The 23,866-nt window shown below is 32.7% G+C and overlaps 1 protein-coding gene across 1 annotated transcript; it reads left to right on the forward strand.

Moving 5' to 3' along the window:
- The first annotated feature begins 6,635 nt into the window (after window positions 1–6,635).
- Window positions 6,636–22,999, forward strand: LOC105116339 (uncharacterized). The gene is made up of 6 exons (XM_011013655.1): window positions 6,636–6,749; window positions 6,834–6,942; window positions 18,754–18,921; window positions 21,255–21,352; window positions 21,496–21,622; window positions 22,597–22,999. The coding sequence occupies exons 1-6, from the start codon at window positions 6,747–6,749 to the stop codon at window positions 22,695–22,697; spliced, it is 606 nt and encodes a 201-aa protein (XP_011011957.1). The 5' UTR covers window positions 6,636–6,746; the 3' UTR covers window positions 22,698–22,999.
- Window positions 23,000–23,866: the final 867 nt, after the last annotated feature.

A 23,866-nucleotide genomic window follows, 5' to 3' on the forward strand; every position in this document is an offset into this window, starting at 1 on the left:
GACCAACTACAATCCTTCATTCTTGTAATTGATCCTTCCATGAGTCGTATAAATTGGTCAACTAAGGAAAGCCGTAAAAAGCTTAGATTGGATTTGAGCCTTCATTTGTGAATTTTTGTGTCTTTTGGTTTTATTATTGTGTTTTGTTATTTCTTATTTTAGTGTGTTTCAGGTTTGTCAGTGTTCGATATTTCAGGTGATATTTTCTATACTCTATCTTTCTACCTTTAAACATTGAGGACGATGTTTTGTTTTAGTTAGGGGGAGAGGGTAGTAGCTAAAAAAAAAATAAAAAAAATTATGTTTTCGATTTCATAAAGCATGTGCAAAATTATTGTTACTATGATGGCAGAGTAAGGATAACTTTTATGATTCTTGAGACGCATCTTAGTAACCATTCTTAATAAGGTTTATCATAATACTTCTTGAAATATTCAGGTTTACAAACTCTCGCATTGTTATCACTTAATTATGCTCATATACTTATTTAACATGTATTCTTAAACCTTAATTTATACACACACACTTTAACATATGATTGTGGGTTGCATACTGGATTATTACATTATTTATGTTCTTTTATTAAAGGTAACAACTAAGGGAAAGGGATTGTATATAATTAAAAAAAAGAAAAAAAATGATAATAATAAAAATGTAGATAAGTTTGGTTTTGTAGCCTCCCTAACCTAAGCAATTAAGCCTGAAGGGGTGTTTTAACACCTAATACCCTAAAGTCAACTGACTTGGGAGCTATTGGCCCAACGCTTGTTACATGGGTTGAGGAGAAAAGCTTAAGGGAATCAAACATTGCACTATCTACATATCAGTATCTGCGACCCGAAAATCAAACATTACACTATTTACATATCAGTATCTGCGACCCGAGTTACTAAGCTCGTAGGGGTATCTTAACACCTAATGCCCTAAGACCAACTGGTTTGGGAGTCATTAGCCGAAAGCTCATTACATGGGTTAAAGATGCATGGTGTTTTTAAATTATATGTATATATATTTAAAAAAAACAAGAAAAAAAAAGACAAAAATAATAATCCCAACCCAAGGAAGTTAACCTTAAACATTAGAACAAAAATTTTGATTTCTTCCAAGAAAAGCCCCATAATTATGTGTTGATACATTGAGCACAAAAGAAAGGTTTATGAATATCTTGTTAAGAGGTATTGAGCAGGCATATAAATTTAACGAGAGTTTGTTTATCTGGATAGATTAATGGAAGTTAAATGATGAATACCTTGCTTTATCGAAATTTGCAAATTGTTTTTCTATTTTAACACTTTGATTACTAGGGACTAACGTAAGGATTAATAGAAGAAGAAAAAGAAAAAGAAGAAGTTGATGAGAACTTTGAGATGGAAAGATTAACGTAAAGATTAAACAATGATAATAACAAATGTCAAGGTTAGAGGTTCCATTAATGGTATGTCAAACAAGTATAGTATAAACTTTTATTATTCAATTGGAAACCACGCACAAAGGAGGTTCCAATCAGATTATAATTGTTAAAATGATTACATTAGTCATCTTATTCGATTAATGCTGGTACTTGTAAATCTCGTCAAACATTCATGATTATAACTTATGTTAACAACAAATTAAGTTCCTTTCATAGCTCAGGTGTCGGTTATACCATACACTATGGGCTATGAAAGTGCCAAGCATTTATTGTACCAAATGTTATACAACATAAATCAAGATTAGTCATTTAACAAGCAAATTATTAAAGAGTGAACAAGATAACAAATACAAAACATGTTAGTATCAAACATTAAAGTCCATATTAAATTTACACTATACTTATTCTTACACCATTAGTGTAAAATCTTCACCTTGCCATAATAAACTTAGCTAAACATAATAAAAGAAAGAAAAATAAATAAACAAAATAAGCTAAGAGCTAACTAAGTACATGAAAAGAAATGAAAGGCATAAACTTGATATTAATGAAAGCAAAGCATAAAAATTACAAAAAATACAAAGAGAGAAAGCAAAATAATGATCTTGATCTCAACACCAAGAAGCCTAAATGCATGGCAAATGCCTCCTTTTATAGGCCAAAATTGGGAACTATTGATTTGATGACTAATTGATGAGTGGGTGACCAACTCTTGACTTGGTGACAATCCTTATCCTCTCTTATCTGCCCAAAATGTCATTGATAACGTCAAAATTAGAGCCACTCGAAAACATGAAAGTTGTAGGCAATTGTCTCAGCTTTCTTGCGTAAAACATTCAGCTCATTTGGACTTTAAGAACTTTAGATACGACCAAAATACTAAACAGTGCTCGGGCTTGAGGATAGATTCGGGTTTCTTTGTTGTTGCTATAATTTGGACTTGCAAATGGCCTTTTTAGATCTTGGGCTCCATATGAAAGTTGTAGGCCTATGTCTTACCTTTCCATCCATATAAAGTAGACCTAAATCTGAGATCTATAGCTCCAGATATGACCCAATTACCGAATAGTGTTCCGGTTTGGATTGCACCGACATCTTTTTTCTAATTTTGGTCATCTCTTTGCCCTTGCAATTTAAGTTTTTAAAGTCATCAATCAATCCTTTCATTTATATGATAGGCTTGCATTTAAAATGAACATTTACCACAAATTAAAGGTATCTTATATTATTAGATATATTATTATAAAACATGATTTAGTTAAGGAGTTATTGATACTTGAAGTGCAAAATGATGATATAAAACCATGATAAAAATGCACTTTTAAGTACTAATCATGAGTCTTTGAACATGGTGGGCCAATAAAATCCACTTTGTAAGATTTTTGCAGTTGTCTTTCTTGATGAGAAATAGCCCTCACATGCCTTAGAATGACCAAATTTAATGACATTACTTACCTCATTATCAGGAATGCATCTTCAAAATATTTGATTAGGACAATATTTGAATAAATAAGGGTCATCCCAATAAAAGTTCTTCACTTTGTTCAAAATCTTTTCTTTGTCTTGGGCACTCCAATCAGCTAGCAAATCTCTTAAAGCAAGAAAATTGATATTTTTACATACCAAGGCATTGGACTAAGAAAAAGTAAGGATTTGTTAGAAAAGTAATCATCGATTGGTGTGATGTTAGATGTCAAATTTGTTGTCACTTTTGACAAAAGATCCACATCAATATTGTTGGTGCATTTTTCATCTGTGATTTCTTCCTTAGAATAAATCATTTACAAATCTTCAGATTCATCCAACTCATTTTTACTTAAAGTAGATTCAAGTTGATCATAAACTAATTCGTCAATATGATCTACTTCTTGTAAATCATTATCATGTCCAAGTTGCTTGCAAATGTTTAAAATATTCATCTTCAATGTCATGTTTCCAAATGATAGCTTCATCAGTCCATTCCTATAATTAATCAATGTGTTAGAAGTTGCAAGAAATGGACGTCCTAAAATAACAGGAAATGAATTACATGCTTTAAGAGGTTGTGTGTCCAAGACAACAAAATCCACAAGATAAATGAATTTATCGACTTGTACTAACACATCTTCAATTATTCCTCTAGGCACTTTTACAGATCTATCGGCAAGTAAAAGAGTTATAGAAGTTGGTTTTAAGTCACCTAGATTGAGACACTGAAAAACTGAATATGGAAGTAAATTCACACTAGCTCCATGATCAAGTAAGACTCTTTCAATTTTATGTTCTCCAATAAAGCAAGAAATTATAGGACAACCAGGGTCTTTATATTTCAAAGCATTATTGTTCTGAAGAATGGCGCTTACTTGTTCCGCTAAAATGGCTTTCTTTCTCACATTCAGTTTCCTCTTCACAGTGCATAGATCTTTCAAAAATTTAGCATAGGGAGGAACCTGTTTAATAGCATCTAGCAAAGGTATATTGATTCTTACCTATTTGAAAGTTTCAAAGATTTCAGAGTTGTGATTGACTTTCCTTTGTTTGGTCATGTCTTAAGAAAATGGAAATACTGGCAGGGAATCAGATGTTTCTTTGGAATTTTCAAATTCAACCCCTTCCTTACCCTTAGAGATTGACTCATCATCTTTCTCATAAGGTTTAAGAGTGGGTTTTTCAATAACTTTATCACTGTGAAGAGTAGTGACTGATTTGACTTGATCCATGTGTTGGTTTCAGGAACTACTTGCATTTGCATTATATTGCCCCTTGAGATTTTACTGTGGTTGAGATGAAAACTTACCTTTCTCTTGTAAACTGAGAGTAGATGTTAATTTTGCAAGAGTATCTTTAAAATCTGTCATGTTTTGAGCAAGTTGAGTATTGATTGTCTCTTGCTTTTCAATGAATGCATGCAATGTTTCCTTAAGATTTCTTCTAGGAGGTGGAGCATAAGGAGGTACATATCCATGAGAATTTTGGAAATTATGGTGCGCTTGAAACGGTGGTTGTGAAGTTTGTACATTGTTATTATCACTCTTCCAATTCAAATTTGGGTGATTTCTCCAACCAGGGTTGTATGTTTGGGAGTATGGGTCGTGGCTGGCCCTTTGGAAACTGTTTAAAGCATGGGCTTGTTCATGGAGACATTCCTTAAAAGAAGCCAATGTTGAACAATTATTGGTTGAGTGTTCATTTGTTTCACATATTTGACATGCAATGTTTTCAACAAATTTTAATTGACCACTCTTTTTCAATTCTAGTGCCTCGACTTTTCTAGCTAAAGATGCAAACTTGGCTTGAAGGTCATGATCTTCCCTAAGGTTGTACATACCTCCACTAGATGTATGAGGTTGAGTTTTACTCGGTGCCTCATAAGTACCCATGGTGTCCCAATTTTGAGCATTTTCAGCTAACAAGTTTAAGTACTCCATTGCTTCATCAGGGTCTTTATCTTCAAAAGTTCCATTGCACATCAATTCAACCATTTACCTATCTCTAGGTGTTAACCTTTCATAAAAATGTGAAACCAATCTCCATGTTTCAAAACCATGATGAGGGCAAGTATTAAGCAAGTCTCGATATCTATCCCAAAATTGGTAAAATGTTTCTCCTGGTTTTTGAGTGAAAGTGGTGATTTGTCTTTTGAAAGAGTTTGTTCTATGAGATGGAAAAAACTTCTTTAAAAACTATTGTTGCATTTCATCCCAAGCATGAAGGGATCCTAGTCTTAAATTTTGTAGCCATGTTTAGCTTTATCTTTTAATGAAAAAGGAAAAAGCTTTAATCTGATGGTGTTCATGCTACAATTTAAATTATTATATGTGTACAAACCTCCTCAAATTCCCTTAAATGCAAGTATGAATTTTCCAATTCTAAGCCATGAAAAGAAGGTAAAAGTTGAATAATACTTGGTTTAAAATTAAAATGAGATGCATTGGGAGGAAAAACTATGCATGATGGTGCACTTGTTTTTATGAGATTCATGTGGTCTCTAAGTGTTCTAGCACGGTTATTCTCATTATTCTTGACACGACGAAAAGATTGATGTCTTCTCCCAAGTGCAGGAGTGTGGAAGTAATAAATAACTTGGCAAGACCGGGGTCAAACCACAGAGATGTTAATTGTACAAATTATAAACAACAACAATAGTAACAACAACAACAACAACAAAAACAACAATAATAACAATAATAACAATAATTACAATAATAATAGTAGTAGTAGTAATAGTAATAATAATAATAGTAGTAGTAGTAGTAGTAGTAATAATAATAATAATAGAAGAACAAGAAAAAGAAGAAGTTGATGAGAACTTTGTTGTTGCTCCAATTTGAACTTGAAAATGGCATTTCTAAATCTTGGGCTCCATATGAAAGTTGTAGGGCTATGTCTTACCTTTCCATCCATATAAAGTAGACCTAAATCTGAGATCTACAACTCCAGATATGATCCAATTACCAAACAGTGTTCCGGTTTGGATTGCACCGACATCTTTTTTCTAAGTTTGGCCATCTCTTTGTCCTTTCCATTTCAATTCTTAAATTCATCAATCAATCCTTTCATTTATGTGATAGACCTGCATTTAAAATAGATATTTACCATAAATTATAGGTAACTTATATTATTAGATATATTATTATAAAACATGTTTTAGTTAAGGAGTTATTGATACTTCAAATGCAAAATGATGATATAAAATCTTGATAAAAATGCACTTTTAAGTACTAATCAACCATCTTTAATATTGAATATTTTCTTGCTTTAAAGACTTTACCGACCAACCCAATATCACTTCTAGTAACCGCTACAGATGATCATAAGCAGCAATGCCTTTGCACTGCGCTGCAGAAAATACAGTGCTTGACTGCTGCTGTTTGTCAATTTCGCGCTTCCCCGACATTGATAAAATTGCAGCAACTTACACACATTTGCTTCTTTTGGGAATTTGGGTAGTGAAGTGGTGTTGCTAGAGAGATGTCTGTTGGCTTGCATTAGCCACCTAGAGTGCTGATTTGATGTGTCAACTAAACAGACTGTGGCAGAAACTATATCATTTCCTGGCAATAGTGCCTCCTTGTAGAAATACTCCAAGTTCCGAACCTCTCAGATGCGATTTGAAATTCATCTACACATCCAAAGGGACTTAATCTATGAAACAACACAATTCCCTGCACATACATATATTCACAAGATGTTTAAGCTTGTTTACATATTTAAATCCATGGAAATCTCCAAGCTTCATTGCTGAGGTTTATTTAAGTAAATAAATCTCCAAGCTTCATTGCAATTTCATTCCTCCAATTTTCCAGGTCTACTGTTTTGTCCTACAAAGCTGTGTCTCCAAGAAGTTCATTACGGGATGGTAATATGCATAGCTATGCCTTATTCATTCCAAAAATATTTCTGACTTTTCAGCCTAAGAATATGATGCATTGTGAAATTGCAGTGTAGTACTTTTCCCATAGCTATGACATTCTTTATTACATGGTGGCTTATTCCATTTGTTGATGGTTTCTTTAGTCCAATAGATGCACAGCTTGGCATTGACATATTTGGTAAGCTTAAAATGTTGCTTTTCTTATGCTTTTGACTTCTGGAACTTCCACCTTTTCTAATTATATATCAACTGTTGTGTTCTCTCATCTTTATTTGTGGATAAATACAACCAGTTTACTTTGTTTACCAGGAAATTTAAAATAAGCTTTTAAAGTTGAAAGAAAAAAAATGGTGGATGTTGGGAAGAAATATATGAAAATTTCTCAATAAAGAAGATATGGTTTCATGGTCTCAACATAATGTCACTTCTTCATTTTAATGTTTTGATGCAAGAGTAATGCATTGTATCCAGTTCATTAATTCAATGGTCCATATTGACTAATTTTGATTTGCTGGAATTAGTATTATATGGTTTATTGTTATGACCCGAGTCTAGAAACACAAAGTTCAAGACAATTATTCTGAACAACTTCATAGTATCTAAAGTTGGAACATATTAGTTTAGTGGTCATTGGATTTTGTTATAAAATATGGGGAGACTTGCTAATTTTAGTTGCTAACTTCACATCTCCTTCCGTTGTTTTAGTGGAACATCTTAGCGAAAAAGTTCTCCAACCTCTCATGCTTTAAGATTTGCTTTACCGTGATGGAAATATGTCTTAAATTGGATTGGTAGTACACTTGAATTAAATTAATTATATGCCTAGCCAGATGAAAACCCACATGTTATGTATTCTGGTTTAATGTTGGGTTATAACTTGTTGATTAATCAAATAATTTCTAGATTAATTATGCCACATTTTTTTTTTTGATCAAATGTAAGAATTATATAGATAAAAAAAAAAAAAGCAAGGCAAGCTTGCGATACAAGTTGGAAACCAGCAGAACAATACAAGCATCATCAAAGGAAACAAACTCCCTAAACAAGAAAACAGGATCCCTTAAACAAGGGGAACTAAGAACAAAAACATGAACAACCCTCATGCAGAGCAACAACTCGGAAGGCAAGCTTGCGATACAAGCTGGAAACCAGCAGAAAATTACAAACAACAGTAAAGGGAACATACTCCCTGCAAACAGGATCCCCTAAACAAGAGGGACTAAGAACAAAAGCATGAACAGCCCTCATACAGAGCAAAAAACCCGAAAGCTTAGGGGAACATGCTCCCGCTAAGTTGAACAGAAAAACAAACCCAAGCCAACAAAGAGGCATCCAGCCATAGCATGAAGAGCACCAGCCAATCCAGCAAAGGACGGCAATATCCAGAGCAAGCGCCTGAATTGGGCACAATCAAAAACTGAAAAGCAGCTTTCAAGACTGAATGAAACAGCAACAGAGCAAACAAACCCGACCAGCGACCACTAAGCAAGCAAACCAACTGCACGGAAAAATTATGCCACATATTCTTAATCAAATGACATGTGATTGTTTATTTTTGGTATAAATAATGCCTCCATATTTCTTTATTTAGGATAAATAAAGGAATATTAACTTGCCTTTTTTGATCAAATCAATTGATAAATTGATCGCACAATGTTGTTAGCCTATTTTTATATTGGATTAGGTTTAATCTTGTCTTGTAATGATTGTATTTATGGTTGATCATCACCTTCACGTGCTAGTATTCTAACATGTGTTTGTTGTTGTTGATAATTAACTAAAGGATTAGTCTCTTCTTATCCCAAAACCTATTCTCCTAGTAAGGTGTATGGTTTATCATCATTCTTTTTCACTAGTGTGTTTAGACATTACACCCTTTTGAGCAACGTCTTGGTTAGCTGACCTTATCACCACCTTCTTTCCAGGTCTAGGAGATGCTGGCAATTACTTGCCAACCTGTCATCCTCATCATTGAGTTTTGATGACTTTTGTCATTGTTGATGCTTATAGCATTCTTTATCAAGATGCTTTTTTAGGCCTAAAGGTCTTAGGCTCTTGTTCCTTTCCAATCTCTATTTAGCATTACTCTCAAATTCTTCTTCCTTGGGTAGTATTTTATGACAACTAGGACACATATATGCCTCACAAAAAGGTTTATCATGATTTCTTGTGTTAATAATTTTGCTTTACCATGATTGATATACACTTACCAGTAGCAACATTAGTGATTAGCTCTAATTTTTGTTGTGGTTGATTAGTACTTAAAAGTGCATTTTTATCATGGTTTTATATCATCATTTTGCACTTGAAGTATCAATAACTCCTTAACTAAAGCATGTTTTATAATAATATATCTAATAATATAAGATACCTTTAATTTGTGGTAAATATTCATTTTAAATGCAGGTCTATCACATAAATGAAAGGATTGATTGATGACTTTAAGAACTTAAATTGCAAGGATAAAGAGATGGCCAAACTTAGAAAAGAGATGTCGGTGCAATCCAAACCGGAACACTGTTCGGTAATCGGGTCATATCTGGAGCTATATATCTCAGATTTAGTTCCAATTTATATGGATGGAAAGGTAAGACATAGGCCTACAACTTTCATATGGAGCCCAAGATCGAAAAAGGTCATTTTCAAGTCCAAATTGTAGCAACAACAAAGAAGCCCGAATCTGTCTTCCAGCCCGAGCATGGTTCAGTATTTTGGCCATATCTGGAGTTCTAGAAGTCCAAATGAGCTGAATGTTTTACAAAAGAAAGCTGAGACAATTGCCTACAACTTTCATGTTTGCAACTGGCTCCAATTTGGATGTTATTAATGACGTTTTTGGCAGACAAGAGAAGATAAGGATTGTCACCAAGTCAAAAGTTGGCCACCCACTTATCAATTAGTCATCAAATCAATAGTTCCCAATTTTGGCCTATGAAAGGAGGCATTTGCCATGCATTTAGGCATCTTGGTCTCCAGATCAAGATCATGCTTTTGCTTTCTCTCTTTGTATTTTTTTGTATTGTTTATGCTTTGCTTTCATTAATATCAAGTTTATGCCTTCGATTTCCTTTCCTTTACTTAGTTAACTATTATCTTGTTTATGTTCTTGTTTTGTTTATTTATTTTTCTTTCTTTTATTATGTTTAACTAAGTTTATTATGTCAAGGTGAAAAGGTTACACTAATGGTGTAAGAATAAGCATAGTGTAAACTTAATATGGACTTTAATGTTTGATACTAACATGTTTTGTATTTGTTATCTTGTTCTCTCTTTCATACTTTGCTTGTTAAATGACTAATCTTGATTTATGTTGTATAACACTTGGTACAACAAATGCTTGGCACCTTCATAGCCCATAATGTATGGTATAACCGACACCTGAGCTATGAAAGGAACTTGATTTGTTGTTAACATAAGTTTTTAATCATGAATGCTTGACGAGATTTACAAGTATTAGCATTAATTGAATAAGATGACTAATGTAATCATGTTAACAATATATAATCTGATTGGAACCTCCTTTGTGTGTGGTTTCCAATTCAATAATAAGAGTTTATACTATACTTGTTTGATATACCATTAGTGGAACCTCTAACCTTGACATTTGTTATTATTAATGTTTAATCCTTACATTAATTTTCCATCTCCAAGTTCTCATCATCTTCTTCTTCTTCTCTTTCTTTATTATTATTATTGTTATTACTACTACTATTACTACTACTACTACTATTATTACTACTACTATTATTATTAGTATTATTATTATTATTAGTATTAGTATTATTAGTATTACTATTATTATTATTATTATTATTATTATTATTGTTATTGTTATTGTTGTTGTATTATTGTTATTTATAATTTGTACAATTAACCTCCATGTGGTTCGACCCCGGTCTTGCCGGGTTATTTATTACTTCGACACTCCTGCACTTGGGAGAAGACATTAATCTTTTCGTCGTGTCAGTGGTCGATCAAACCTAGTCTACTGTATTTCTCCTTTACCAAGAAGTACTCTTGATTTTGGAGCAACCATTGCTGTTACCTTGGAGAAAGGATCTGATTATTCTTTATTTTCACTAGCCACTTTGTTCTCTTGATTATTCTTTATTTTCACTAGCCACTTTGTTCTCTTGTTTCTTTAGGAATAGGCTTGTTAGCCTATATGGACTTTTTTAATGCAACAATCTCAAGTGTTTTTTCCTCTCTAAGTTTCGTGGTTGATATTAGTTGTTGTTCAACTTCCTTAAACTCCTCATTAGAGTTTGAGTTAACCATTGAATGAGCAATTATGACCTTGTTTAAGCAGCCAACTAAGTATGTTCCCTTACTTGCTAGTAGACAACAAGCCCCGTCGAGGTATAGGAAGATTGGGATTGTCTTGCTAAAAAACTCGTGGGCACTGAACTACCTAATTATAGGTTGAGTTGGTTGTAAATAAGGTGGTTCAGTTATATAATTAGTTTAAGACTATCTATATATTTGCGGGTAGGTGGTACATCATATGTGATTGTACTCTATAGTTGTTGGATTTGTGGTTGTGTTTGATGTGTAAGCATACGGTACCCGGTATATGGTTGGGAATCCTCATTGCTTCCCATGGAAACCTTTTTAGTGGAAGGTGTCCTTATGCTTGCCCCCCATGTGTTTGCATGGGAGATTGATGCTTAATCTAATTGAGCTGGTCGACTATGGCTTGCATGGTTCTATTGATTATCACAATGTTATTATAGTAAGTTGTGTTTGTTGTGTTCTTCATTTCTAACTAGATGACTCTTAAATCAACAGTAGATAGGTTTATTTGCTGATAAAAAGACGATCCTTCAGGAGGAGCCTCTGATGGATGACTAGAGTTTGGCTATAATAAGTATGACCATTTAACTATACCATTAATTCCTCGAAAGGTCTATACGTGATGTTAAGTTGAAGGTGTAGAATTGATATAGTGTATAACATGGATAAAAGTTAGGGTTCTCAAGCCTTAAGGTTACAAATTTAAGATGTCGAAAAATTTAGAGAAAACTCCATGGTGTTTTATAAAATCTGAATAATAGTCTTCAATCTCAAAATAAATCAGACATCCTTATTTATATTAATTCTAAAATCCCTTATAGGAAAGGATTCCCAATTAAAACTAAAAATTCTTTATAGAAAAGGATTTTTAATTAAAATTTACCTAACTAATATAACCCATCTAGCATTATGATTTCTAAATAGTAAATTACTAATTAAATCAAAAGTCCTAATCTAAATAGGAAAAATAATCCAAATACAATAAGGTAAATAAAGACAATCATGCATAGTAACTTCTGAGCCTTATTTGAAGGTTTTTTCGATCCCTGATCATTATGAGAGTGTAACCCAATAAGAAATAGGACCTTCAAAATTTTTAGTTGTGACTCAATCCAACTGTCAGATTAAAAAAGTTATGCTTGATTTATCAAATTGTGTCTTGGACTTTTCTTAAACTCCTCCATACCTAAAAATCATAATTGTTAATGAAATAATGCAATAGACATTATTATGCCAAGAATATTAAAGAAATTTCCCTACTTCAATCCCCCTCTACTTCAAAAAAACTCGCCCTCAAGTTATCTATCATAAATTGAACTTGATCACTGCAAAGGAAAAGATACTTTGAATATAACATTAAAGCTAGTTTATTCCTAAAGTTGCATGTCTTTGATCTGTGAACTTCAAAATCTAATTTATGATATGTATATGTGAAAGAAAAATCCATATCTAATGTTTGATTTCCCATTCCTATGAAGTCCACTTGTAGTTCATTCCCACATTCTTTTACTGCAAACTTGAGTTCATCATCATCTATGATTTCCAATACTTTGACCATTATATGTAAAGGAACACCAAGATAATAATATGGAAAATTGCTAGAAATTATTATATCTTCTATGTCCTTATATGCAAGATTTTCACCTATGATTGAAAGATCATTATTTGCCAGTGGCTTCTTCAACTTAAGGTTAAAAGATTGAAACGGTTTGTTAGCATCCTCTTTTATCACATTATCTTCAACATGATTATATAACTTTGAAATTTTGCTTCCACTAAACCCCCCATCTTTTTTCTCATTGCTTTTTAAGAAAGTTGAATACAAGGCAAATAATAATAATCTATTTGCTTATCTATCCAATATAAAATCTCTTCATAATCATCTTGTATAAAATCTAAAATTAATTATTGTCTCAAATCTTACCAAGATGAAATTAAAGGTATACCAATATGAGTTCTAATGTCTAGAAATTCAAACCACCATTCTCCAGCACCATAAAAAAGTTTATATATGATAAGTTCTACCTTTTGATGATGAGGAATCTTGTTAAAATAAAAATAAGCTTCCAACTCAACCAATCACTTAAAAAATCTGTTCTTAAAAAATCTCTATCATAAAATGAAATCTCATCAAATTCAAGAAAAAGTTTGGGGTTTGGCCGATATCGAGTTAAGTCTCCAAGAAAGTTTCTCTTTTCTTCATAATCTTTGTTTGGGTTATCCATTAGCTGAGCTAGATCTGCTATGGTTTGCTTTAAACGATCAAACCTCTATTCTTAATGATCTAGTTTCTGCTCTCAAGCCAACACAGCACCTTAGATGGCCTCCACTCCTACATTAAAGAGCAAGTTGCTATTGTCTCTTTCCATTAAATAGATCAACTTGCTCAAATACCAATTGACACGTCATATAGTGTGGATAAAACTTAGGGTTCTTAAGCTATAAGGTTACAAGCCTAAACTATAGAGAAATTTAGAGAAAACTCTATAGTATTTTATAAAATCTGTATAATAGTCTTCAATCTCAAAATAAATCATGTATCCTTAGTTGTATTAGTTCTAAAATTCTTTATAGGAAATGATTCTCAATTAAAACTAAGATCCTTTATAGGAAATGATTTCTAATTAAAACTTTCATAACCAATAGAATCCATCTAGCATTAGGATTTCTAAATAGTAAATTACTAATCAGATCAAAAGTCCTAATTTAAATAGAAAACATAATCCAAACACAATAAGGTAAATAAAGACAATCTTGCACTGTAACCTCTGAGTCGTATTTGAAGGCGTTTTCAATCTCCTTTCATCTTGGGATTTTAACCCAATAAGGAATACGGCCTTCATAATTTTTTTTTATCAAAATTGTAGTTCGATTCAATGGTTTGATTAAAATTTATGCTTGATTCACCTAATAGAATCCATCTTGCATCAGAATTTCTAAATAGTAAAGTGCTAATTAAATTAAAAGTCCTAATCTAAATAGGAAATGAATCCAAATGCAATAAGGTAAATAAAGACAATCATGCACAATGACTTTTAAGCCTTATTTGAAAGCCTTTTGATCTTTGTTCATCTTGAGATTTTAACCCAACAAGAAACAAGGCTTTCGAAATCTTCTATCAAAATTACAGCTCGATCCAACAATTAGATTAAAAGTTATACTTGATTTACCAAACCATGTCTTAGACTCTTCTTAAACTCCACAAAACCTAAAAGAATATGGAAGAAATCTACCCATGTCTAGAAATGCCATTGAATCCTCCTGAAATTGAAAAAGGCAGCAACATTGAGAATGATGGCAAAGTGTATGGAAGAGTTATGACTCTGTCCATATGCATCTCTTTATTGCTTAAAGGAGTTAAACAATGATTAACCATCTTGGTTTACAATCTAATTAAGACTGCCAAATTGGCGATAGAATTGGCAATTGGCTTACAGATTCTACATGGCTATATAATTAGCCTTAGTCAGTTGCTTGTACTAATTATTCATCAATCATAGTGATGATGTTTTTACCCTATTTTTAGGTGGCATGATTACTGACTAATGGAACAATATTGGATATAATGTCTTGTGGAGCGTGCCAATCTATTGATCAATCATATAATATCTAGATCAATTATGTTACCTGTTTTTAATCAAACAACATGTGGCTGTTTATTTTTGGTATAAGCATAACTCTAGCTAATTCAGTCTTCCTTGTGCACTTGTTACACGTGTGTCTTTGGTACAATTTATTAATGGTTGTCGTTGTTGTTGCTTGTATTAAGTGGTAGTAGTTTGACTTTATTTGGGTTATGTAGTGAGCAATGCCTCTATGGCTTTGTTGAGAGCTTTTAGCGAAGCTTTGCAAGGAGATTTTGCAATTTTATATAGAGAGATTTCTGGGGTGTAACTAGTATTTGCACTTTGTGTTTCTAGGCTTTTCTTAAGTGAAGTGGTTATGGAGTAGGTGATTTACTGAAACACCTAAACTTTGTGCACTCTTTTTAGTTGTTTTGAAGCATAGAAAAATCTTATCTGAAACATGTGAGGCACATGCCTGACTTCTAAGAGGCTACATAAGGCACAACCTGAGCACCTTGGATGCCTTAGCATGTGAATGCTTAAAATTTTCTAGTTTCCAATATAGCCTAGTATAACTTATGTGATGAGGTGAGGTTTTAAATCAAAAGAATCTAGATACTTGGAAACTAAATTTAATTAAAGAGATTTTTTTTTATCTAGAAGAGAATAGGCAGAAAGGGGCAGAACACTCAGTGAGCACATCCAATGATTGAGGAGAGCAGACATAATTGACAGTGATGATGCAGTAAATGTTGATGAAGATTAGAACACCATAGGCCTTTGTGCTCTTAAAGCTTGAGCAGTTGAAATTAGATAAATTTCTTCTTAGGTTATTTATGTAGAGAAGCGAGTAGCACAAGTTGAAAATTGATGTTCAATTCAATTATCAATAAGTTTGCATAAATCATAGAAGAGGTTCGCTTGAATAGACACCAAAATTCTAACAGCATCCTTTTTAAAGGATAAAAGTAAATAAAAGAATAGAAGAGAAATCTAACTGGCTCAAAACAATTAAAATAAAATGATTCACACTACAATAATAAACAATATATCAAAGCCATATAGCTAGTTCCCTATCATTGCCCTCCTCTGAATAGTGAAAGCATGCATAATCACAAAGTGGAAGCTACATGAATTGGTCTCACTCCAAGCAGATCCACCTGAAACATCAAGCTTATAGGGCAAGAGTCCTGACGATACCTTGATAAAAACAATTCTCCATATTGAAAATAGTGATAATGTGTTCATAGATGGAAAATTAAGCAAAGACATATTAGACTTGTATGAACAAATAATGTGAAGGTTGAGGCAAGAAATGGGGAGTGTAATACTTGGTATAGCCACTGATATCAAACCTTGAAGGCACAAAGTGCATTTCAATGAAAAATGAACAATTAGCTTTATTCAACCAAGTGTCTATTGGTAGCACATAGAGCAAGACCATGATAATAGGAACCAATAAAGTCCTAAAGAGAAAAATCTAATGCTAAATATAGAAAGAATAACCACATGAAAGTCTTTTCTTTCTCTTTAGATCTTCTTAACTTAAGGACACTGTTCCTTTTCCATTATACTAAAAGTTATAGGTAGTTTCTCTACTATGATGAATTGAATCCATACCAAATTCAAGGATGACCGAGCATCTAATGAGCAACATCTATAGGCAACACACTACACCACGCTTTTTTATTTCCACCCATGTGTAAAGAAAATAGACTTCTTATAACATTAAATTGAGCATCTTTGACTTCCTCACATGCCTCACTAGGTGTTAAAAGGTGAACTACTTTATTAATATTTTCCTCAATGGACTTCAATCTTTCATGTTCAAGAGTTAAAGTATGTTGAGGACAATGAAAAGCAAGATAGTTTAAAGCACTCATTATTATTAGAACCATTTTGAGGAAAACCAAAAGCTTTATTAACTTTAATCCATTAACTAGAATAGTTTGATTAGTATCAAATGGCTTATTAAATGTTGAAGATTTTGAAATCTGGGACTCTTTTACTTCTGATTGATTCAAAGACCTAAAATAATGTTCATATTCTAAAGCTGTTTATTAAGGCTTTTTCTAAGCTATCCGGAGCTTACATTTTGACTTCCTTTTACATTTTGTCTTAATCCATTAACGAATCTTGAAACAAGTGTTAATAACCCTTCATGAAGGTCACATCTCAATATTAGATTATCAAAATTATCCATGCATTGAGTTACACTTGAAGACAGTTGATTCAAAGTTGAAAGTTGTTCAAGCATTTGTCTTTCAAGATGGGAGAAAAGGTAGTTTTCCTTCAACTTTGTTTCATCTCTAGCCAAGTTGTGATTAGTTCTTCATCTAATCTCTCTAATTCTCTTTCAACTCTCTTCTGGTATCATTTGGCAAACATTATTTTGGTAAACTTACCTTAACTTACTAACCATGTCTTGCCATACTAAAACAATTTCCTTCTCTCCTAACCAATTTAGAAAAGCATTGGGGTCCAACTTGCCTTCATAGGACTTGGCGTCTACCTTGACCTTTTTAGAAGTCATATGTCTCAACAAAAGGTTGTCTTGGCAACCTATATGAATTCCTCTCAAGTAAGGAACTTGAGGTCTCTGTTGCCTTTGATACCTCCCACCCTCATTCTCAAAATGTCCAAAACCCCTATAAGAATACCTAGTTTGATGCCTAGTAGTTGATTGAGGAGGAACATGATAGTAATTGCCAACAAACGAGTTTGCACCATGATATTCTCTAAAAGAAGTTTCCTATTATTGACTCAAAGTAGAATTATGTGTGGCAATGTTTCTTTCCGAGTTTTGTGGATTGTTAATTGAAACACTTTGTGCTTGGAGAATGGGAGCTCTGGATAAAGGACCGTGGTCAACAATGCTAGTGTTAGGCACTATGCTAATGTGTGTTATACTAATCGATTCAAGAGGTTGTTTCCCTAGTTGGCAAGTAGTGTTAGGATTTTCTGGAATTATCAACTAAGTCAGCTATGCCGCTTTCCATTTTACGTGGTATATCCTCCATAGCCTAATGAGTTTTTTTTTTTCCAATACTTTGTTAGTTACCATAAACCAAAGTAAAAGCTCAAGATATTCCAATGAAAGGCTACTAAATGACTAAATTGAATAATGCAATGTTTTTTTTGTGCAATTATGTTTTTTGTTATTCTAACTGAAAGGTTTGATGAGAAATTTATAAATTAAACAAAGAAGACAAATGCAAAATCAATACCAAAATTGATGTAGGATAGGGTTAGTTTTATAGAGAATGTAGAAAGGAGTAGAAATTACAGTAGAAGAGGTATTAAATAGAAGAAAGACATAGAAGTAATGCAGAGAAAAAGAACTCCCTAACAAAAAAGGATAAACAAAAGAAAAATAGAGAAGAGAAAGAGAGTGCAAAATTCAAATATCACTGTTCAATTCAATTATCAATAAGTCTGTATAAAATATAAAAAAAGTAATCTTAAATAGGCATCAAAACCCTAGTAATAGAAGGAAAGTAAATAATAGTAACTAGAATTGAAGAATTCTAACCTACTCAAACCACTAAACTAAAACAAGATATTGAAGCTATATAGCTGGTTTTCAATCATTTTGCCAATGGCCTAGTGCATAGAGAGCCTGGTTGCCTGACTGCCTTTAAGGTGGTGTGCTGCTCTTGGTACAACATTGGCAAAGAATTATTGTGAAAAATAAATATTCCTTTACTTTGAATAAGAAAAGCTAATAAGAAGTTTTTCAGTGAACATTTTTGCACTGTTTCGATCTCATCTGACTATTGGAGTATTAAAAAAATTTGCAAGAGATCACCTGAAAATATGTGCAACCCAAACCCTACAAGAACCAAGGAGAAAACCAAGGCTTCAAAAGATAAGCTTGAAATTTGTTTTTTCCGTGTGCTAAGGTATCCAGTATTGATAAACTTTTTTGGAACGTTAAGCACCATTTGGATCTGCATGTCTGATGGATCATTAAATGCATTCTTCTTCACACATATTTTATTACTCTGGATGATTATTGTGTTTCAGATGTTTTTTCTTCAAACACTTTTTGGGTCTCATTTGGTTACAGAAAATTATTGTTTGTTAAAATGTGCAATGATTTATCTCAAAAAATCTGTTCAATGATGCAGGACTTGGATTTGTCACATCTCTAGTGTTTGTGTTCTTTGTTGGTGTTTTTTTTTCATCATGGATAGGTTCCACCATCTTCTGGCTTGGGGAATGGTTTATAAAGCGAATGCCCTTTGTGAAGCATTTATTTTCAGCCTCCAAACAAATTAGTGCTGCAATTTCTTCAGGTTATGATAAACATTCTATTTTTGATTGCATAAGGGGATCTGGCAATGAAAAATTAGTTCCAACTGCACCTTGTTGGCTAGTGATTAGTACTTAAAAGTGCATTTTTATCATGGTTTTATATCATCATTTTGCACTTGAAGTATTAATAACTCCTTAACTAAAGCATGTTTTATAATAATATATCTAATAATATAAGATACCTTTAATTTGTGGTAAATGTTCATTTTAAATGCAGGCCTATCACATAAATGAAAGGATTGATTGATGACTTTAACAACTTAAATTGCAAGGGCAAAGAGATGACCAAAATTAGAAAAGACATGTCGATGCAATCCAAATCGGAACATTGTTCGATAATTGGGTCATATCTAGAGCTATAGATCTCAGATTTAGGTCTAATTTATATGGATGGAAAGGTAAGACATAGGCCTACAACTTTCATGTGGAGCCCAAGATCTAAAAAGGTCATTTTCAAGTCCAAATTGTAGCAACAACAAAGAAGCCCGAATCTGTCCTCCAGCTCGGGCACTGTTTAGTATTTTGGCCATATCTGGAGTTCTAGAAGTCCAAATAAGCTGAATGTTTTACACAAGAAAGCTGAGATAATTGCCTACAACTTTTATGTTTTAAGTGGCTCCAATTTTGACGTTATCAATGATGTTTTGGGTAGACAAGAGAAGATAAGGATTGTCACCAAGTCAAGAGTTGGCCACCCACTCATCAATTAGTCATCAAATCAATAGTTCCCAATTTTGGCCTATAAAAGGAGGCATTTGCCATGCATTTAGGCATCTTGGTTTCTAGATCAAGATCATATTTTTGCTTTCTCTCTTTGTATTTTTTGTAATGTTTATGCTTTGCTTTCATTAATATCAAGTTTATGCCTTTCATTTCCTTTCATTTACTTAACTAACTTTTATCTTATTTATGTTCTTATTTTGTTTATTTTTTTTTCTTTTATTATGTCTAGCTAAGTTTATTATGTCAAGGTGAAAAGGGTACATTAATGGTGTAAGAATAAGTATAGTGTAAACTCAAAATGGACTTTAATGTTTGATACTAACATGTTTTGTATTTGTTATCTTATTCACTCTTTAATACTTTGCTTGTTAAATGACTAATCTTGATTTATGTTGTATAACACTTGGTACAACAAATGCTTGACACTTTCATAGTTCATACTGTATGGTATAACCGACACCTGAGCTATGAAAGGAACTTGATTTGTTGTTAACATAAGTTATAATCATGAATGCTTGACGAGATTTACAAGTACTAGCATTAATCGAATAAGATAACTAATGTAATCATGTTAACAATCTATAATCTGATTGGAACCTCCTTTGTGTGTGGTTTCCAATTGAATAATAAGAGTTTATACTATACTTGTTTGACATACTATTAGTGGAACCTCTAACCTTGACATTTATTGTTATTGTTGTTTAATCTTTACACTGATATTCTATCTCCAAGTTCTCATCTTTTTCTTCTTCTTTTCTTTCTTTATTATTATTATTATTATTAGTATTAGTATTACTACTACTACTACTACTATTATTATTATTATTATTATTATTATTATTATTATTGTTGTTGTTGTTACTATTATTATTGTTGTTGTTGTTGTTGTTGTTGTTGTTGTTGTTGTATTATTGTTACTTATAATATGTATAATTAACCTCCATGTGGTTCGACCCCGGTCTTACCGGGTTATTTATTACTTCGACACTCCTGCACTTGGAAAAAGACATCAATTTTTCCGTTGTGTCAGCTAGAAAGCAGGAGTTGCTTTATGCAGCAGTCATGCTTTGGAAGTCGTGATCTAACATTGGTCACTGAAATTAATATTTTCATTATGTTAGAATTTATCATATATAATATCAACATAATTTCGGGCTTGGTTTGGATCGCTACTGGCTGTGCTTGGAGTTTGATGCTATATGGGATAACATTTTTGTATGCAAATTTTGAATTGTCTAAAATTTAAAGACATTGTCATATGCTGCATAGGGTGTGATGTTGATTTAAATCAGTCATGTTTCCAGTTCTCGTTCAATCTGGAATCTAAGTCTTGTGGAATACTGCATTAGGAATTGAACTTAAGTGTTGAAGATTGATGTCTTTGGTCCCTCGTGACTATGTCACTATGGATGTGCAGCATGGATGAAGATATGTTTTTGTCTAAGAAATGTTGGTCTCGGAGCATGTTATTTTCTGCTATTTTTGCAGTTGTCTAGATGCCATCACCATGATCATTTTTATTGAAGTTATGCTTACTAGGTGTGAGGTGTCTTGACAGTTGACACTGACATCGAACCTATAATCTCTACAGATCAGAATACCACAGCTTTCAAAGAGGTGGCAATCATTCATCATCCTCGTGTAGGTGAATATGCTTTTGGTTTCATCACATCAACAGTAATCCTCCAGGTATTTGCTTTATGGTGATGAACTTATATTGCAAAAGAATCTTTTTTCCTTTTGTGTGAGTATCTCAAGAGAACATTCTTTTTCTTCATACCAAGAATCATTCTGAGTTCTTGAACTTTGACTCTCTTGGTTATTGACTTCAGAGAGATAATGAAGATGAAGAGTTGTGTAGTGTTTTTGTTCCTACAAACCATCTATATATTGGTGATGTATTCCTGGTGAATTCCAAGGACATTATAAGACCAAATCTGTCAATTCGAGAAGGAATAGGTACGTGTGGTATTATGAAATAGCCATATCTATCATGTTGCTTAGGAAACATGGACTTTTGTTTGCTGGGAAGCTTGAATTTGTAAGACAGCATATCATTGTTTTGTTTCTTATTTTTGTTTTTGCATTTTTTACTTTTATAGATCATCTGTCGTCATTAAATTATTCAGAACATGATTCTAAGCCCCAAATCATGTTAAAAATCTACCTTTAAATTTATGAATAATGGAAGTTTTTATGCTGTGCTTGAACCTTCAATTATTGATGCTGTCCTCTTTGCCTGCTTTTCTGAGTTCAAATGCAGTGTAGTCCGACAAGTACAGATAAAATCATCTCAGCAAAACCATACTTTACTAAACTTTCAGTCTTATTCTAATTTATTATTCCTTGGTTCTTTTTTCATGCAATTTGATATTTTTATTTTATTTTTTTCGATTTATTCAAGTGTTAGAACTTCACTTGCAATTTGCAAATAAGGATCACTAGAGACATGGTCAAGGATAAGAGCTCCGTGCTTTAGTTATGAATGGATCACATCCTTTATTGCACTTAAATTCCGAAGTCACTGAATGTAGGAAGAAATAAAGAACTGTGACTTAGATCCGATTTGCATATAAAAGAGCACGGGAATGATATTAGGGGGGTAAAGGTACACAAAGCATGGTCTTATTTATTTACTAGTGTGCATTCCAATGTTTCATATTTTCATAAGTTTGTAACACAAGACTCTATCGAGTCATATACTACCCTGAACTTAGGCAAGCAACTTCTAACTACATCTTGGTAAGAAAGTTCATTAAGGATTGTTTAGTAGACACTTGAGAAAATATCATGCATCTGGACTTCAGTTTCAAATGGGGCTTATTGTTGAAAGTTTTGACTTGCATTGTGGAAAAGGGAATGTATGAAATGTTAGTCTTGTTTTTACAAGTTTTCTGATGCAGGCTTATTTCTTTATTGTTGTTTAAATGCAGAGATCATTGTTTCTGGAGGGATGACAATGCCACAGATGATCTCCCCGGTGGAACGGGTTGTTCACCAAAATGAAGGAATCCCTTTGAACAGGATGGTGTAATGGCATCAAGCAAGAAGTAAACCCTTTAACTACATTCAAATCCCACATAAAATGACCACGGAGAGTTTATTCTTATGACAACCGAGTCAATTGATTTGTTGCTTGTTGCAGTAAAGCCTTCGAGAATGCACAACTATGGTGTCGACTTGAATCTGTAACTACTATTGTTTATGGTGTCCCTGCGGCTGTTTTCACCATACGAAGGAAGTTGTAAGGGAGCCCTGGCCATAAACTGTAATTGTCAGTAGCCCCTGTCATTCATGGATTTTTTATAATTATATATCTGTTTAAGTTTTTTCTTATTTCATGATGCATTGCCCACCCTCATGCATGATATGATCTTTCTCACCGTGCAGTGAAAAAAATTTCTGCGTTTATTTCTTTCCGTGAATGATTTTAAAAAACAAAAACACTTTTTTGAAAAATATCAAAAAGCAGATATATATATTTTTTTGGTTTTTAGGTTTTTATTATAGATTAAAGACTATGGTAACAGTACTTTTGTCAATCTTCGCTGCTTCAACTGATTTGATTAATGTTTGTGGCGGATACATATAGGTGATTCCTTACAGCGTCACTGTGTTTTTCTTCTCAACATTTCTAAAGAAATTCAAATTGAAATGACTTAGCTTTATTAAATGTTATTACTGATCTAAATTAATGGAATTTATAGGCAAGTTCAACTCTGTGAAGCCAAGGAAACAAATTTAGGGTTTTTTTTTTTTTTTGGTGTTTAAATGTTTTTTAATGCTACTGCATATGCTTTATCCACCCTCACCTGCCTATCATTTATTTTATAAATTCATGGTTCTCATGTAAATTAATTGGTTATCGAGTCGGTAAAAAGGTCATCTATTGGTGGTGTCCCTGACTTGCAGAATTAAATTATTGCCTCGGTGCTTTGCTGAAAATCCAGATCTGTAAAGAACAAAAAGTTTCCTTGTGTGGGATATAAACTGACTTAATAACTGAGAGCGTTTTTTTTAAAAAAAAAAAAAAGCAAAAAAACAAAGCATTAGAAGGGAGAAGGGATAATTAGAGATAAACGTTTTGAAAGAATGTATTTTTATTCCCTGGCATTTATTCATCACAGATGGTCTTTAGTCCAGATTTTTTTTAAAAAAAAGTTTTTGATTTGTTTCTTTTCAATGAAATCAATATATCTCCTA

This window comes from Populus euphratica, unplaced genomic scaffold (assembly GCF_000495115.2).
Source record: "Populus euphratica unplaced genomic scaffold, PopEup_1.0 scaffold910.1, whole genome shotgun sequence".
In the NCBI taxonomy this organism is placed as follows: Eukaryota; Viridiplantae; Streptophyta; class Magnoliopsida; order Malpighiales; family Salicaceae; genus Populus; species Populus euphratica.